Source organism: Homalodisca vitripennis, chromosome 8 (assembly GCF_021130785.1).
Source record: "Homalodisca vitripennis isolate AUS2020 chromosome 8, UT_GWSS_2.1, whole genome shotgun sequence".
Classification (NCBI taxonomy): Eukaryota; Metazoa; Arthropoda; class Insecta; order Hemiptera; family Cicadellidae; genus Homalodisca; species Homalodisca vitripennis.
The window spans coordinates 91569749-91590093 of NC_060214.1; the positions used below are offsets into that span (position 1 = coordinate 91569749).

Consider the following 20345-nt stretch of genomic DNA (forward strand, 5'->3'; position numbering starts at 1 on the left):
GTGCGTATGTAGAAATTAAATTTCATTTACTCTTTTAAAATCGATAGATCAATTTGTTCATGAGATACTAGTGATGGGGCTTCGTTGACTCCATCATCCATGGAGAGCATGCAACATCATAGAACACGATTCGTATGTAGAAATCTATAGATCAATTTGTCATGATATACTGCAAGTGATGGGGCTTCGTTGACTCCATCCAAAAACCTATGGAGAGACATTCACCATTATCGAATTTCATGTTGCCTATCTAGAAATCGGTTTCTTGCGCTATTTTAAATATGTAGGTCAATTCGTTCTTGTCATATCCTCTTGACAGACACATATGCGGGGCTACCTCCCTGAATGATAGTTTTTCGTTAATGCTCACCCAATAAAATGAGGAATTCCGAAAATCCCAAGTGTAGAGAAAGTAACTACAGGACTTAATCTTCTTGGCCTAGCAGCAACGTGTCACAATGACCTCTCCATCGCCCATCATGAGACCCATACAATGACAATGTGACACAGTGGGGACACATCAAACTCTGGAGAAAGTGCTCGGTAGACGAGCCGTGGGAAGAATGCCGCCTATGGCATTTCGAAGACTCAAAACCAATCTAATCTGGCCATGAAATTAAACTCACAACTCCACACCGCCCCGCCTTGATTGCGCCCACCCGACTCTTCTTTTTCGTTCCTTCGGTTTATAGCTTTTGTTTCTCATCTATTCTGTCGGTCGTTTTTTTTCTCTACGTGTGCAGTCCTGCTATATTGATATCTCAATCATCCAACCACATTTCATGTTGTAGAAATGTCAAATGTTTCTGTACAAATAAAACAAAACTTTGATGCGTCTCTGTGGGAATTTTGTTATCAGAGCGGAAATGATGGAGGGTTATGGCAAATCATATTACTGTCGTTTATCCTGTCAAAGGACATTTAAAGCTGTCAAATATCCAGACTACATAAAATATAAAACCAAACGTCTCACTGGATGTTTTTGGTTAACTAACATCCTAGTAACAGTCAGTGATAAAATGTTGCATCCGATGTAAAGTCTTTACTACTTGAAACGTCGATTACTAATAAATTACAGAAAATGATTAAACATTCTATATAGCAATGTAAACTCTGACGATTATAAGAAATATTCAATATTTTAAATTTGATTAATGAAAAGTTAATTTGATTCAGTTATTTTAAGGATAATGTGGATCAACACGTTACGGATCAGAATTGGCTTAACCGAAGAAAATGTCTGACACACAAGCCCCATATGAGGGCAAGGTATATTCCTTGGAAAATCAACACTGAAAGAGTGTTCACAACGCGATCCTACGGCCAGACTACCATTTACAGAATCTAGCGCACCGGTTTGCGAATTCTTTTGACTGTTTATAGTTACTAACCTCAATTAAACGTCCTCGTTTGCCAGACCTTCCAGCAAGTTATTGGCAACTTAGTAAATGTCAGTAAGATGATAATCACCCAGCAAGGATCACTTCTGGCTGGTTTATACCTTCCAGTTGAACCCACCACTGGGCACAGAAAAACCGTAGTGTCACTTTGTTCATGGGCAATTCGATAGGTCTAGTCTGCTGTGGTAGATGACTGTAGGAGTTGGTAGGGTTTGTTCCAGAACCTCAGAGGTTCTTGCTTGCCTCAACAAGGGTGTGCCACTCCCTGCCTACTTTGAGTGGAGAGGCTGGTTCAGAGCTGGCCTCCCCTTCTTCCGGGGGAGACATGACTTTGAAATGTAGTGCCTCGATAGGAGGCGGCCCCTACTTAGGGAGCTTACCCATCCTGAATATTCTGTCACTCCGGAAGCAGCGCAAAGGTTCCTTACAAGACTAAGTGCAATTTATAAGCTTCTTGTCCTAAGATTTTCTCTTGATCTTGATCTTCTGAATGATCATAGTTCTTTTCTCACTTGTGAGTTGGACAGACTGTTGCGATTCAGACGACTCGAATTGCTGGACAGTGAATCATTTCTGTGTCCTAACAACTAAAAAGAAGAAACCAATAATGTTGTTAATATCCAAAAGATAGATCTATCTGTAGTGTTCAATTGTTGGTTTCGTTATCATTGGGTTATCTAGGGTTGGCGTAGATAATTGTTACAGATGAAACTACAATTTGTGTTCCAATTGAAATATTGTCTTGCAGTTGGACTGAACTAATTCCGCAAACCTTACCTTCATAGCCGATAGTTGCTTGACACTGTCTTACTGATAAACACCTCAGAGTAGCCTATACTTAACATGCGATAATCCTATTGTTTATCTCCATAGTGCCAACGAGAAGGTTGAGGTACACAACAGTTATATATAACTTTACATTATTATCATAACCCGACAACCACACAATAGCTGTGAAAGACAAGGACAGATATAACCGGAGATCACATAACAATTAGAGAGACAAGGATAGATAGAGAATCACGGGTTCCGGCACTTCGCTTATTTTATCGCCGACACGAGTGCTACTATAATGTTCATGGAAAAAGGGCGCAATGTTTATTTATGTATTAGTCACCGCATTGAGGAAGTGATAATTATATTTTATTAAGCATATTTTGCATGTATAGATATGGCAGTGTATGAGACTAATGGTGAGTTAATGGTAGATTTAAACCGCACCACATACAGGTTCTCGTTCTCTTCCTCTACTTAGGGCTTATCTAACCTAAAACAAACCTGGCAACAAGATAATTGAATTTTAGTTTTAATTTTTTTTCAATGGAAAATGAATTACATGTAAATATTTATTGTATTTTGAGGAAATAAATATGTTCTACTTATACTTCATTAAATTTCCGCTTTGACTTCGATATAAAAGCTTCGCCCTGCTTATATTTAAGATTGGAAAGTACTGAAACCTCACAAAGTGCACTAGAGTCTCTATTAACCGAATCTGATGGAACCGAAGTAATTCGGTTAACCGATGATTCGGTTCATACGGAATAGTTTGTAAATTTATTCGGAAAAGTTATTTACTTACGTAGTGAGCCTGCAGATCAGTGTTTCAAAATTGGGCCATTGTTTTAAGCTGCATTACAATGAAAACATGTGATTTATCATATGTCCGTTACTATTTATGTAAGTGAAATACAAAAATACTTTTCCCAGAATCAGTTAGGTTATCCAGGAAATTATATTAATCGGCTTACGGTTTATCGAGAATCTAGTGTACTGAAACAAATGTAATTTTGCAGGAACATTCATAATACTTTGAGTAGTTAAGCTTTTAATGCGAGCCGATTAAAACACAGTTTGGTATTAAAAAGACAAAGTGAATTGGAACTGTTCAGGTTGATTTTCTATTAAAACTGAAAGGGAAACCTTTTCTTGAAAATTCAACAGCATATTGCAATTCATTGATTCTTAAAACTTTCTGTGCTTTGCAAACTCAGATTTTTATTTCGTCTTTGTTTTTTAGATGCTTGACATTTTGATTTGTAAACAATAAAATTTTTCTTCTCTATAATTATTAGTGCAAAATCTGTTTACACTGATCATTTTACACTTCATTGCATAAAATCATTGACCATTTTATTTAAGAAAAACATTTAAAAAATCTTGAAAATTAAATAAAACGTATTCTTAAGATAAGAATATGGCCTACAATCAGGCAAGAATCAAGAACAGAGCATTTGGAATAGATCTCCTGTTCACTATGAAGTGAGTGTGGAAAGGAATTATCACAAAGATGTTTTCTTAGGTAGATATTTCTATTATGTAACTAGAGCTTCAGGTAAAATGCGACTAGAGGTGTCTTTCAGTCGACGATGTTATTGGTGCAACATGAACGAATAAAACAATGAAATGTCTGCAGTTAAGAGTAAGAATCTCATAGTTTAAAAAATGTATTGATCTTACCATAAACTCGTTTTGAGTTAGGAGACGTAATGTGATCATCTGAATGGCAAAATTAGGTAGGCCCAGAGAGTATTTACACAAATAGTGTATACATTTGAAGAAATAAGTAAATTGTATTGAGACAACTGCTTTTTATAATTTCCCAAATGAACTGCGTCATTTCATTGATCGAAATATTTTAAATTTTAACAGTGATCAATGAACATTTCTCTCAAAAGCACCACCGCCTGGAATATTTTTTAATGTTCAGAAAGTTTGGAGACGACGCCCACTAATGCTGATACGAATAGCGACCAATTTCGTAACGTAATCAGACTACTGCAGGAATGGGCGGAACTCCAGACGATGCAGGAAGTGCTCCAATCATCGCAATATCAGTTCCGCCACCCAGGCCTCGCGGTGCTGTAATTTGATTCTCTTAGATTTCAGGACATGGTTTAAAATCTAGATTTTTTACGCATACAAACGGTATTGAAGAAAGTATTTTGCCAAAATAACACATTTAGGTTCGATTTGTGCGTTTTTATATAATTTTGACAAAATTTGTCAGTTACGTATAGTCAGCGCGTATCTGAATACGTGTTTCTTTTTTTAGAACGATTTTTTTAGATATCTCTAAAAGATAAGCTTTTAGTAAAAAACAAAACTTTTTAAGCTCTAGACGTTATACAATTTTTTTACCATTTGCAAAAGAATACTACAACTTGACCGACCTATTTTTTGTTTACCAACAGTGTCAAATTTGTCAAAATGAATTTGTAATTTTATCGACTTTACCAAATTTAAAATATAGCCTACATCTTACTATTGCCAAATTTTATTAACATTAGGTTAGCCTTTCAAGAAGCCGTCTTTGAGCTCTCTATATGAAAGATTGTGTACAAAGGTAAGATTTTAAGAAAGTGTAAATCGCTAAATGTTAAGAAAATATAAATAAAAAAAACTGTTATATGTATTAAGGTGGACAGGGCCGTACTCAGCTTTAGTGGGCCCCGGAAACGATATTCGGCCGGGCCCCGGTAAAGTTGACCGAAAAACCGGCTTGAGTACGGGCCTGGAGATGGCACTCGTAGGCAGCTTCTCTGAGACTGCTCAGAGCCGTAGCTTATATTATAAGTACACACAGAATGGCTTAAGACATAGCATACTTCACATTTGTTTACAAACATTGTTTACTCATACGGGGTGGGAAGCTATCAAAATAGGGACGGGTTGGGGTGGTAAGAAGCTAAATTCGATTCAAAAACGATCTATCGTTGGCTGACATTTTTATGTGCAGAGGAGCGGTTAAAAAGGTCCGGAATGTGAAGACTGGAATAGACGCGAGTCTCAACACCGAAAACACGCACTGTAAACAAATGTGGGAATTTCGGCGTTTGATGTTGGTCAGCCTGTTGGCTGTATTTATAACGTGTTGTGCACACAGCGCCGCGGTGCAGATGTAGCTGTAGATGACGATAGGCCCAACACCGAAAACACTCGGCGTAAACAAAAAGTGGGAATTTTGGCGTTTCATGTTGGTTAGCCTGCTAGTTGTATTTATAACGTACCGTGTGGCTCGAGGTACACATGTAGCTGTGAATCACCGGGCATTCATCTGATATAAGCTGTAGGTTATTCTCGGCAGTTATTTCTGTCACAGTACTCGTATATTTCGGTTGGTAACTTTCAAATTGTAAACACGGGAAAATGATATTGAGTTACTGAAGTTTTAATTGAAAAATCGATTTATATCGGTCTTGAAACGTTCACTCTAAGATTTTCCTCCTCCTATTACAGACCCTGATTCAGTGAAATCCTTGCAGTCGCTCTTAAAAGTGGAAGGAATTTAGTAATTTTAATTGATTATGGCATGCTATTGATAAACTAAGACTTTATACGAAGACATGTAGGTGGCAATGAAATACCAATCCAAACTATACCTTGCTGCATCTTTTTCATACGGATACGTTGTAATACGTCCTTACGATTACCATTTGGGAATGTGAAATAAATTTCGGCTAATATCAGTTCGTGTATTCAGAGGGTTGCCGGTATATCGAAGAAAGGTGGTTTAAAGGCATGTAATATCAATGTTTAGATATCAACAACATTTCACCAGCCAATGAAGAAAATTTAAAAATATGATCACAGAATGCTAAGAGTATGGCGTGAATTGGCAAGCATACAAGAAATTTTCAACAAAACTTAAGTACCCAAAGAAGATTTAAATGAAAAGTGTTTACATTATTATTGCAAGTCAAACCTTATAGTCGAGGTAGCGAGAACTCTTTTTGTACGCTGTGTAAGCATACAACGTAGTTTTCTTAAGAGGATTTTCTTAAGAAGATACAACCACGCTAATTTAGGCGGTGATCGAAATGGTGGAGATTCGTAAAAGAGTTAGTAGTATGAAACGATAATTTTTTCTAGCTTGTCACACTTAAAACTGTCAGACAGATAAATAATACTTATATTATAGTAAGACAACTTACATAAAGAGACTGAAGTCCGTCATTTTACGGGTATGTGACGTGTCTGACGGTTGGTTGTAACTATTAAAAAAAATTAACCCTTTTGATACCAATCCATTTCGACCTCCACCAAAACTAGTGAAACTGACGATCAATATCTGTGTAAAGGAAAATGTTTCTATTAATTTATCGTCTTCTAGACTATCAAGCGAAATATCCCAAAATGTAAAGAAATGGAAAACATATTAGGTTAATATTCACATATTCGGGCAACCTGTTAAGATACTAGATTTTTTGAAGTTGATAGTTGAAACGTTTCATGAAATGTGACCCACAAATTGAAATGGCTTCCTAGAAACGGTGGTTGCTTCCATATCAATCGAAGATAAGTGTGCTCTGTTCCCCTGATTCCCTGATACTACTGGAGATAGTAAAGAGGAATGCACCAAGAATGCAGCAACAGCTGGTGCAACCATTATGTCCATCGAGGGCCGGCCAGCTTCAGAGGCATGCATCAGTTCAAGGACCTCGGCCCGACAATCCCGTGGTTACGGAGCGAAGAATAAACAACGGCCGCAAGTCCACCGGGATTCATGATTCACCGTTTTTGGAATTCCTAGGAGAAGATACCTCAAGCATAATTGAAAAGTGTTAAACAAGTTGGTAACATTTACACACTACTACCAACAAAGAATGCCAAATTTGTCCTTACACCATTCAAAATCTCTTCCTTATCTGTCCAGTAAACATATTGACCCAAAAGTTTTCATTCATTGATAGGGTCAGTCATAATGATAGTCTTCATTCATAATGTATTAACCTTAAGTATAGCAGGGTTCGCTCCTTTGCATTTATGTGTTTGTATCCTTGAACATTGCGTGCTCTCCCTTTACTTTTTCCTTCAGTATTAATCACATCGTTTAAACGATGTTTTTTCCTATCGAAGAATTTGTCATACAGTTTAGAAAAGCTGAAGTGATTAACACGAAATCTCACACTAAGAGGTTACAGTTGTTAACCACTCCTACACGCACATTTTCACAACAGGTTTTTACAACGATATCATAAGGAATTCCTGAGATAGGCGACGGCCATTGAGAGATATCCCCTTTGTTATTCAAACATTGTTGTACTTCTAGAAAAATGTTATTCCAAACGTGCATTCCCCGGTTAGGACATCATCAGTTATCCATTTTGAGGAAGTACAAAATATGTCTTCAATACTAAAGCTATACCACTCTAACAAGTATGCAATGCAGAAGATATCCCCTTGTTTGGAATGCCCAGAAAGAGACGACGACAATCATTTTACGATACATGAATATTTTGTTGAAAGTTTACTAAATAAGACCTGAATAATACCGTATCGTTGTCTGTCTCTCAGTACTATAACTTTTGATAGGGTCTTAGAGGTCTTAAAGGTGTCAAACTTCTAGTACATAGGTGGAATAAAATCTTTATTTTGACAAGCGAAGTTATGACCATTTTTAACGGATGGAATGCAACCGTATGAAATTGAATCATGTAACATATAATACTCGTGATGAAATTACTTTGACAAGAATTTCGTTATGCTATGTTGGATCCTTCGATATCCCATTGTATCGGTTTATTGTAATGTTTATGAGAATATGGGAAATGTCCTGAACATTAAAATTCTCAGAACCTTTGTCTAGTATATACTTGTACATATGGACACGCCACATGTGGTTAAACGTAAAATGTATAAAAGGCAATATCGTAAATATGTAAATTCCAATTTGCCAAAGAAAAATGCTTTCTTTCTAAGGAAGTTTGATGTTTGCAATCTATTAAGTTAAATTACGAGTATTTACTATATTTTTATTTATTTGTTCCCATATCGACGCTCAGTAAATTTATTACGATTTGAAGATGCTCTTGTTCATACCCTTTGCTCTTGAATTAACCAACAGCCAACTTTGGGGGTTAGTAGATAAAATCCCAACGTTAAAGATAACAATGAATTGGTTTGGATCCGGATAACTTGTTTTAGAAGAGAAAATCCACTCGCTCAATCCAACCTGTTCATTAAAATGTTCATGTCTATACACCAAATTAGCGTTGTGGAAGAAAGAAAGTTGGTTCCACAAACAACTTAGCCAGAACACCTTCGCATCACACAATGAAAGTTCTCTACAAACGACGACTACTCTCACTAATGAACCTTAATAAACATACCCACTCGATTGTCAAGAGCAATTACTCCTAACGAAGGCGATTGTAGACCGCTCCTGTAGCCACCATGAGATCTTTCACACGTTTCAATTAACCGCAGTCCGAGTCAGATGCGCTCTGTTAAATCATTTGGAGTTCTAGATGCGGATTCACAATGAATTAATTAATGAAGTGGTAGTTAATGGATGCTTCGGTACTAGAGGAGATTGATTATATGCGATGTGGACCTTAAAGAACCTCAAGTTCTAGTGGAGCATCCATTAGTTGCCACTGACTATTGGCGTATCCCAAGTGAGCGTGCTGCTCCCATTGATGTTTATATAAGCCATATTAAGCAGAAAGTACGATTGAACACTATCTAATGTAGGTTAGTATTATTAATTTTATATATATATATATATATATATATATATATATATATATATATATATATATTAATAGAAGTTAATTATCCAGCAGTAAAATGTCGTGTTAGGTTCTCACAAGATTGAATCACATCGAATCAATCATATGTAACTACGATATGTGTAGAAAGCTCGGTTGCTTCACCATGCTTAGAGATCGTATCTGATGAGAATTGTGCACCTGATGAGGCAATGAGAATACCTCTTCACCTAGATTACACTATATTTTGTAGTCTTGGTGTCTTTGAGGTCGAAACGATGTAAAGAGTTCATTTTCAGTTTCTTTGTCGCCGACTTTTTTGGATTCCCTGGACGAGTATGACTCCAAATTCCAAGTCAAGTATGTGACACCATCAAATTCCTGACACTGCGCTAAGAGGAAGATGAAACAGAGAGCTTAACTCAACATTGACACTCAGTACTCTTAACCATATTCATATTATTAGTCATTTTATTACTTTACACAGTCTGCTGTATCGACCTAGAAATGACATAACTGGGTGAAAAATCTTACAATACCAATTAATCAATAATTTATTTTCTGAATTGATCAATAACAAAATTTTAATGTCTAAACATAAAATAAACATTAATATCAAGGATAGACCCGGAAAAGCCAAATTGTAGCCTTTTAGACGCGCGTTTTGATTTTAAAAAAGTCCCCTGCTCTCTAAATTATTTTTACACACCTTCTGCAAATATTTAAAGATTTATTAATGACCCAATGAATATTAATATTGCTTAGCAAATGAGTTATCCAAACTGTTAATTGAGTAGTAGCTGGTAAGAAATGAACAATAGAATACCTAAAAACGCTTTCTTCATTCCTAAACTTAATTTTAATAAAATTTTATTTTTTAATTATAAAGACAATATATTACTCATTAATATCTAAACACACCATAGAAATTTTAAATTGGTATATTGTAGGCTATTGATTGAAATTATAACCGAGGAGTCTGTAAAACGATTTTGGCTTTTTAAACATTATGGACTAGGTTTTATGGTTATTAGGTAGATGTTGTGTACAAAGCCAACACATTGCTATTAATTGCCCTCGTGGTATCACTTACCGAACATTTCCCCATAACTTCACCGAACATGCCCCCAGACTCTAAAACCACCCTCCGTTCAAAATTGTATATATAATCGTATATACTGTATATCTATGTTCTCTACTGCGATTTATGGAAACGATTACTATCCCAAAAACTATTGAGAAACAAGTTGAAACTTGCTACAAAAATTGATTTTATAAATAGCTCGACTAAGTTCGTTTTCCAGCTTGTTACGCAATTTCATTTCAATGTGAATATGAAGGGAGTCCGGAGCCCTTGAATCCTCTAACTGGCTACGTCCTTTCATTAAATAAATAAGGACTTATAAATAAGGACTTTATTTTGGAGCGGTTTTCAACAATAATTGCTGGTTTACAAAACGACTCATGTCTTATTATAGTTCTTAAAAAATTAAAAGTTTATTTTATAGTTATTAATAAATAAAACATAATATTAGACATACAGTTATATATGGCTATATCACCTTGTATTGTACATTAAATTACTTGTATATATTTTCTTTATATGTCGTTTCAGATACACCCTGGCCTGTTACGCTGGAGGACAGTTCATTATATAATTTGGGAGCAAAGTACGCAAATCGTTTTCTTTCAAATTCACGGCGAACGCGAGGCATCTCCAACACTCATTAACATGTTTTACATTAACATGAATTTGATGTAAAACGTAAACTTAAAGTATAAAATAACATTTACAAAAGTAATAGAACGTGTATGAAGGGCGATAGCACTTAGGGCTTTGCGTTGGCTGCACGATTTAATATTCAGTTGCTCCTGCACAATATTCAACTCCAATTAGGATTAATTCTGTACAAAGCTATTTCCGCTTATACATATATATCCTATAAATGTTTTCTTTACAGTGTGTAACACTTTTCATGCTCATTTTGTGTGATGTGAAGTTTAGCCCTGTTCCTTATTCTATATTACTTCAGTCCAGGCTCAAATGATTATTTGTTAGCGTGCGAAAATCCTATGCCCTTACTTGGATTTGAACCCGGATCCTTAGTATTAAAAAGCTGAGACACTAACCACTCAGCTACCATGGACGGCAGGAATGCTTTGGAAAGTTAATAAACATGAGTTAGTAAACAGTTACGTTACGTCCATATACGCACCTGTGGTGTCCACCTAGGTGTCGGCCGACAGGTGGCCGGCCACTTGGCCTATATACAAATAGATAGTTAGACAGACAGACAACACCTCACCGGAAGCTCGGTCTGCTGGACATCACCGGAACTGCTGTCACCCCCTTGATTTATGTCCCACTAAATGTTTAATTGCCGGCTCCAGCCTTCTCATTAGTTGTGTTGGCCGGTCTCAAATTGAGTTCTGTTGTTTAGTGTACAATTATTGTTTGATGTGTAATTTCGTCTTGTTTATTTTCCGGGCGGACGGGATAATCATGTTAATAATAGGTTCTATCTCCCATCTTCAGTCGATAGTTTTTTCCCACACAGTAACAAGCTGGTTACTTACTTGTTTTGTCATGTCTCTCTGTTAAAGAATTGTGTTCCTAGTTTACAAAAGTAAGAATTTAGTTTTGAGAGAAACTTCTCAGCCCTTCTATTATTAACATATTTAACCAGTCAAAGGACACCTTGCTCTATTTGCTTGTAAGACTTTTGGCTTAGACACGGGAAATTGTGGGTTTTACGGGACAACATTTTTTATTCTTCACAAATATTTGGCTAACCACTTTCTTGAAAACGTAAATTAATGAAGACAAAATCAAAATATTCTAGTAACCAGGAGGGTAAAATTACTGTTGCTTGTTTAAAATTTATAATTTAGTTACCATTGTGTGCTAAATATAAGATGCATATTATGAAATCAAAACTTTAAGTTTTAATGTTTTTTAGTTATCTTTTGTGTGCCTTACTAATTATTTAACGACGTTGTTGAAGTAATGTGATTTTAAATTATGATAATGATAACTTTGATATTATGGTAAAACAAATTTAAACTTATTTTGTTTATTCGTTTAGATGGAACGAGGCTTCACATACAAAAATTAAATTCGAGTTTTGGAATGTCATATCAATACATGTATATCAATTCTTATATTATGTAAAAATTTTAAATGTAACCTAGTTATATTTACGCTCTAAAGCGTCAATGTGTCATATAAATACAAAATTTAAAATGAGGCGAAAATTGCAAGTTTTCGTAGAAATTTGTAAAAAAAAGTAAGTATGTATTTATTTAAGCTAATGATTTTGAGAAGAGCTACCAAAAAACCTATAAAAGTATGGAAAAAGTCTGACTCAGCAGTAGATCTTATTTTAGTATATGTAGAGGACAACATAAAGGGCAGCAAATTAGTTGTTATAAGGCAAGGTTCAGCGAAATCTTAATCATTCATCAGTATCTCACGCCATTTTTCCTTACGTTACAATTTTATTATATTGCTAAGCTGAAGGAATATAACTTCCTGTTTTAGTTTACCACAAATTAGTATCCCTAATACAGAACTAGGTTACAATGCTTACACACAAAGGTACGTTTATTTAATGCTTTAATAGCCTTATCAGATGAAATAAACGAGGTTTAGAAAGACCCAAACGGAACATAACAGAGTTCCTACCAAACTGACGGCAACTTTCTCATTTTTTATTGCATTTCTATACAGAGTTACTTGCAGTCTTATTGCTCTGTAACCTTTTGACTCCCAAAAAATATAGTTCTTCTTTGGATCAAGAGGGACATATGTACCAATTTACCAACATGTTTATAAAGTCTACAGGCCCTTTCTATCAAGAGTTACCACACACACAGACAGACAACTATACGATTTTAAGAAGAAGGACATGTCTGGGTCCTTAATAGTGCAAAAAAATCAAAGCATGTTTTAAATACCAAGAGGATTTATTTCCAGATAGTTTTTCTTAAATAACTTTGATTTTGACAATTTTTACTGTTTTGTCAGTTTGAATTCTCCAAAAACGTCAGTTTTGGTGGCATGACGGTGCAAGCAACTCACAAATCTCATGGTAGATCCATCAGTTTAACAACCCGTTTACGCAAATCCAAATGGCTTGTTTGCGACTTTAAACAGAAACACTGTGAACTCCGCAGATGAACTGTACAGATTGTTAGAAAGGTCGAATTGTAGACGTGCGGAATACCTAACGCTTCCATCATCTTCAGATAAGAAAAAGGCACATTGGTTATGATCTGAGGTGTGTTAAGATTAATCTTAGTTAAATCTTGCATTAGACATTTGTCAGCACACAAGCCAAGTAATTTCCTTCTCAAGATAACGCCAACAAAGAGTAATAACAAAATATCTTTTAGGTTTTGTAACACCCTAAAAAATGAATTAGGTGAAATATTCTAAAAAAACAATACATTCACTTAGTATAGGGTGATTAATATTTAATTAAGTAGTTTTCAGTAAAGGCAATCACTTACATAAATTATCAGTTATATTTCTTGGCTGAGCGCTAGCGAAGCTTATCACTCGGGGGAGGGGGGGGGTTAGTGGAATCTCTTCTGCGTATCTGTGAGTCCGTTGGGTATCCCGAGAAAGAATTATGCTATAGACTTGAATTTCTAAATTCAGTACTTCATCATCTTCATGGAATTTGGCTAAACGTCAACAAAGCCCATTTATCACTTAGGGAACCTTTCGTGCACTTTATGTACATACTTAGTTCTTTGAGAATACGTTTTGAAAAGAGGGCTAAGGTCCACAATAAAACAAACTAAATAAAATTGGGTCTCGACACAGCCGATATAAACAATGGTGGCTGAATTACGCAGGGTATTTACGTAAACACAGGAGTAAACAACCGATTCAGAACTTATTTAGAATCGGGTGCGTCACTTGGCAGCAGCCGAGTGCCAGAGGAGGAGCAACATTGGCAATCTACTGCCAGTAAGTGGTTGGCGGTGGTGCACTGTTTACAACAATCACTGTCTGTGACGTCACTGTTTGTTTCCCCGGTAATCGTGAATGGGTGCTCAAGGTCACTCTTGACAGGCTCACGTTTTGAATATTTATCGACGCTCAGTTTAAACCGAAGCACCTCTTAAGATGACGGAATGAATTATGGGCAATAATTCAAACAGCCTCTTCAGGCTTTGTTGTCCGAACCGTATTTAAATTCCTCTCTCCACCAAACCTCCTCTCGGACGTCGACTTTTGCTCTCGACCGCTTGCGAAATTGATGAGGTTTCCGCTTTGTAACTGATTTCATCACCCCTGCTATGACTGCAAACTGCTCCTTTTTTCAACGTTTATTATTCTTCATAAATTAAATTTATCTATAGTAATAACGGGCATCGTTAAGTTTTCCTTAAAGGAAATATACCTAAACAATTCTACGAATTCAAAAACAAATCTTTTTACGCATGGAATCGGTTTTAGGTACGATAAGGTCCATTATCTTGAATTCAATTCTTGTTAAGGAGGGAATTGAAAGACCCAATTGAAAACAACTGATATTATCTTTCGGTGAAATTTTGCACGTCGGAGTGATTTTAATTTTATGCTTAATAGGCTTCCTTGTATTGTATTGCAATTTTTCTGATGTTTTTTCAACGTCAATGAAATGAAATGGAAAATGACTTTATTAAAGAGGCGGAGTTAGGGCTATTAAGCCCTCTCTACCACTCAACCTCGTATTATATACAGTAACTTTACAATAGTTTGATACAATTTCGGTAAATTATAAAATTATAATTTAAATATAAAATAACAAAAATGTCTTAACCTAGACAAAATTAATGTAAAAATCTACACATTAAAATGAATTCAAAACTTTTATATATATATATATATATATATATAATATATTATATAAATACTAGAAAAATTCTAAATTAAGAACAAGAAGACATTCAATTACTCTAACACACCCTCCGACCACATGACCGCAACAAGCAACACCACCCATCACCCCCACAGGCTCCTAACCCCCTGCATTTGTTAATGTTAATTGTTAATATTGCAATTGTCAATGGCATTGTTATTAGAGCGTACCAAACGTTTTTAAGAAAAAATATTCAAACCCATTTGAAAATTTGTCTTGACCTGCCCAGGAATCGAACCCATGACGTCTTGATTACAGAACCGTAATGTTACCCCTACGCTACGATGGTCAATATTGTCCTGAATGCTGTTTAACACCGTATCCACTGTTCCTTACTTTATTAAAACTAAATTAATATAAATACTCAATTAAAAGAAAATACCTCATGAATATACAGGTAAAGCAACTCTTCAATGTGCAACAATAAATAGGTGAAAGCATAAATCAAAATTTAAACAAATAGATTTGTTAACTATATTGTTGTTATGAAGTTGTGTAGGCAATATAAATATGTGTGTGCAACAGCGCAATTGTTTATAGTTTGTTCAGTCCAGCCTCGATATTGTGGCGTATCCTGACTACTGTTTGTTGTTACAGGGCCGCCGGCAACAACAATAACAACAACAACAGCGGGGGCCGCCTGGGGGGCAAACCTGGGCTGGAGGCGGAGCCATCCCTCCTGGACAAACATCGCGCCCCCACCTCCCCCAGGTACATAATTTATTACAGATTTATATACTTTCCTAATTTCTTGTTGCTATCATGATACCCTTAAGACCAATGTAAACATTTTCAAAAACACTTACCCAAATCCCATTGAGTGACATGCACATGGAACTCGTTTTTGCCTATACAGGGTTATCATAAAAGAATGGTGCGGTTTCGAACATGGTTAAAGAAAAACCGAATTACTTACAGTTAAAGTTGTTTATTCATCTAATTTGTCGTCTCAAACAGTTTTTTTACATAATTAATAAATTTCAATATGTGCACCCTTAGTCGCTTGACAAATGTCCAAACGATACTAAACTTCTCTCCAAACATTCGTTAACATTTCTTCGGCTATGCTTGTCATTCCTTTATTAATCCTGTGTTTTTAAGTTGTTCAGGTCGCGACTTTTGCCGTGAATAAACAACGCTTTTGATGTACCCCCACAAGAAAAAAATCACAAGGTGTCAGGTCTGATCTCCTTGGAGGCCACAGCGTAGTCCTTGCCGGCCTATCCATCGATCTCCAAAGTTTTCGTTCAAAGCGTCCGTGACCAATGCACTGAAGTGTGGAGGAGCACCATCTGGTCGGGAGTGAAGTTGATGAATATATTCGAGTTTATCTAGCTGAGGAAAGCAATAATTGGTTGTTTTTTTTTTCAACAAAAAATAAAGACCGTATTCCGCGATTTTTCATTACACCATACCAAACACTAACTTTAGGCCAATCACGTTGTTTCCCATCAATTGCGTGTGGGTTTTCAGAGCCCCATATTCGCGAATTGTGTCTGTTAACACATCCATTCACACATAGAAAGTAGCTTCGTATGTAAAAACCATATCGTCTAAAAATTATTTGTTTTCACCTATTCTGTCCAACATTTAAACAGCGAAATTGTAACGGTTTACACAATCATTGGGTTTCAATTCCTGCAGTATCTGGATTTTATAAGCGTACAATTTGAGTCTGTTCATGTAAAACTTTGTTTTTGGAATGCCTAATTCAACGTTTCGACGTGTGATTGACTTCCCAGGACCTCTAATTGTCAAATATTTTAATTATTTCAACCGTTTCGTCTGGTGCACCTGGCCTGCCGGTTGATTTCTGTTTCTTAACTGATCCAGTTTCTTCGAACTGTTTAAACCAACAATTGTTATGTTATTTTTGTGTAGTGGATCTCTACCAAAGTCATGTTGGAAACCACGTTGAACTAAAACTACGGATTTTAATTCAGCCAACAATACGACACACTTTGCGTTATCTTTACCTGAGGATAAGGTAACTCACTAAACTGACCGCAACAACAATACAAGAACTGATTTTGAGGTTAGAACAGCTTATAAACAAACTTTTGGATTGGAGGCTTTCAGAGATACCAATATAACATCTAGAAATTTCCCTATTATCTTCCTACGAATTACTGAAACCACACCATTCTTTTACGATAACCCTGTAACTTTCCAGTCTACAGATTAGTTCGACATATAAAATTAAATTCTCCCAGCCTCTCGAGTGCTAGGCTTTGCTAAAGCTTAGCTAATTATTCGACTTTGACTCACTTTATCATGTTAAATCGCTATAAGAATTTATTGATAAAAATATAGATAACGGATTTCCATATTTTGTTTTCAACAATTATTGTCACAATGGTTGCTGTTATAATTTGTATATTTTGTAGTTCAAATTTACTTTATATATTTACTGCGTATTTGGGTTTATTACATTAAAAAGGTAACCCATTAAAGTGAATTTCTATGTGGTGTGTGGAAACCGATTGGTATTGGGTTTATGAATGACCATATGGTTGTATTTAGGACACACATGAAGGAGAGAGACGCCTTATAAGTAAACGGTTGTATGCTAATTACAGGCTGAGGCCAGTCTCTTAGTCTCGTTAATTAATGGTGCAGTACCGAATTGAGCTCATTACATTTCAATTGGCATTCTAATTCCGCGATTGGTTATATTGGCTAAAACCATGTAACGTGCCGTACCTCATCTGGATATCCTTACAATACCAGGGAAATACCCAAGGAAAATACGCAAAACCAAACTCCCACACCAAGAAATCCTAAAACACATTCATTATAGCGTTTCCGTTTTGTGAACATCTTCAAATTTAAATCACTGACCAATCCCCAAAATAGAAGAAAAAGAGCCAATAACAGTCACTTACAAAATTATAATTTTATAGTATTAGTAAATTTATTGCAAATGAAAATAAATTGACTTTCATCACTGTTTTCTCCTGAAACTGAATACATTCCAACAAACACCACTAGTTTGTCCTTTAAACCTATTTCGATCCCTAGTTAATAACTCTTACTCTTAATATTTAAAATACTATTTAAACTATTGACACAGAGTAATTTATTACTCTGTGCTATTGATTATGTGATAAATAGTAATTACATAATTACCGTGTTAGTTTGCTTGTTGTGTATAACATCTCATTATACGACTTATACGCTCACAATTGGTGTTTATAACAGTATTTACAATATTTTAATGAAATGCAGGGGTAGTTTTAAAGTACGTTATATTGGTGTGATAATTAAAAATATTTTAAACCCGAAATATTCTCAATGTTACAATAATATAGGTATGTAATAGTTTGATATTGAACTAAATTCATCTCACTAGCATTAGGCTGTCGATTCGGTAAATGAACAGTTCAATAAATTCCACTTTTGACCAGTAGTGCGTATAATATTTATTTAAAATTCCCTCTTTTCTGATTTTTCAAATATTACTCAATATTTTGAAGACAGTAACTTCTATTGCGATCATTATTACCTTTGTGGAAATCGAAACTAACAAAATATACTAGGTGCAATATAGCGAGTTTAAATTCAAATTCAAATGACTTTATTTGTATCATATATACAAAAGGGTGAATTTAGGGCTATAAGGCCCTGTCTTACAATTAACCCTAATAAAGGCTTAAACCTTAAAGACTTAGTAGAAGACTATTATCCTACCCTGAAATGAGATTTGGGTACGTCTTGGGTACAAAATTCATAATAAGAAATGTAGATATTATAATAATATAAAACAAAATAAATGTAAATCAATAATAAATAAATACAAATATTTTTTAATATTTAATAGTTTATATTATTTTTGTAATTCGAGGTCTTGGGTACAAAATTCATGATAAGAAATTTTAGATGCTATAATAATATAAAACAAAATAAGTGTAAATCAATAATAAATAAATATATTTTTTAATATTTAATTTCTTATATTAGTTTTGTAATTCCAGACAAATCCACCCTGTTTGTGAGGAGAAGCTCCACCTGGTCGCCTACGACGGCGAAATGGGGTACGGGGGTGAGACACTATCTCGCGGCGGTCCAATGTACCCCCTAGCGCCAAACATCTGTGTGGAAGCGGGTCGCATCGAGTTCATAAAACCGCCGCTAGAGTGTGTGCCTCCTGCCCCACCCCCTCCCACTACCACCGAGTACAACAAGGCGCCGCTAGATGTCATCGTCACCCCGCCACAAGAGAAAACCGATCTCGCTAAGGTATGTAGTGTCACGTTTTCCCGCTAGATAGCAGCAACACTTGTGTTCTGTATTATTACCATCTACTGTTTATATGCCTTTTGTTGTAATACTGCTTTGTCATTACGATACTTTTCATAACAACGTATTCGCATTATGGAATAAAAAAGAGATGTTTCATTAAATCGAAAAAGATAAGTGATAGAAGAATGATTAATGAATACTTATCTATAGCTTTGTTTGTATTTTTAAGCACAGATAACGGTTATTGTGGCTTATTGAACAACTTAACTGCGACACGAATGCGACTACGCAGCGTGGACAGCATCGGTGTACGCCATGTGTTACTATAACGTTTGGTATTTTTATAATAATTGTTTATCTATTGAAGCTGCAGTGATAACATGGCCAAATGCGATTAATCATTAATAGCTGGTAATGCATTAATTAGGCCCTATTTATTGTCATCGCAAAGGTGAATTATAACTTTTGCGAGGATGCTAACTTAAAAATTTAGTGATTCTGTTCACAAATTGAGTTAAAGTACCGTAATGATGTCACATATATAAAAATAAATTTACACAGCGTTTAGAATTCAAATTTTGCGTTATTCATGTTTATATATGTTACCCTTTACTTTCTCTATGTAAACGATAAATTTAAGACATAACAGGTTTTACTGTGGTTAGAGTGAATATCAAACCTCCCAATGGAGAGTAATTAAAAGGTTTAAATTTATAATAAATTTCATGTGGTTTAATGAAGGGTTCATGTTTTATGAGTTCTTCTTGCTGTTGATAAATAAAACCTCTCTGACTGTTTCAAAATAGGCGTTGCGAGTTTCGAAAAAGGAACGGTTGGTACCACCTATAACATATATCTGGTGGTGGTTGGTTATAATTTACTGGTTAGGTAAAACTAGAAAATTGTTTAAAAATTCTCAAATAATATACAACAAAGATTAATTGTTCTTACAAACACAGAATAGGATTATATGTATGATTTTCTGTGTTTCCAACTGTTTGAATATAAAATTTACCCTAGTTACGTCCCTTACACTGTTCTTACACATAGCAAACGTTGTCGTGGAGACTGGGAATGGAGATTATTAACGTTGGAATGGAGATTGGGAATGGAGATTATTAACGTTGGAATGGAGATTGGAGATTGGGAATGGAGATTATTAACGTTGGAATGGAGATTGGGAATGGAGATTATTAACGTTGGAATGGAGATTGGGAATGGAGATTATTAACGTTGGAATGGAGATTGGGAATGGAGATTATTAACGTTGGATTGGAGATTGGGAATGGAGATTA

The 20345-nt window shown here is 35.4% G+C and overlaps 1 protein-coding gene across 1 annotated transcript in view; it reads left to right on the forward strand.

Annotated features, from left to right (window-relative positions):
- Nucleotides 1–3597: 3597 nt before the first annotated feature.
- LOC124368270 overlaps nucleotides 3598–20345 on the forward strand; it is a 339192-nt gene continuing 322444 nt past the window's right edge. The window contains exons 1-3 of the mRNA XM_046825544.1: nucleotides 3598–3662; nucleotides 15406–15519; nucleotides 18783–19047. Of these exons, the coding sequence (XP_046681500.1) occupies nucleotides 3598–3662; nucleotides 15406–15519; nucleotides 18783–19047 (444 nt within the window). The remainder of the gene's footprint in view (nucleotides 3663–15405; nucleotides 15520–18782; nucleotides 19048–20345) is intronic.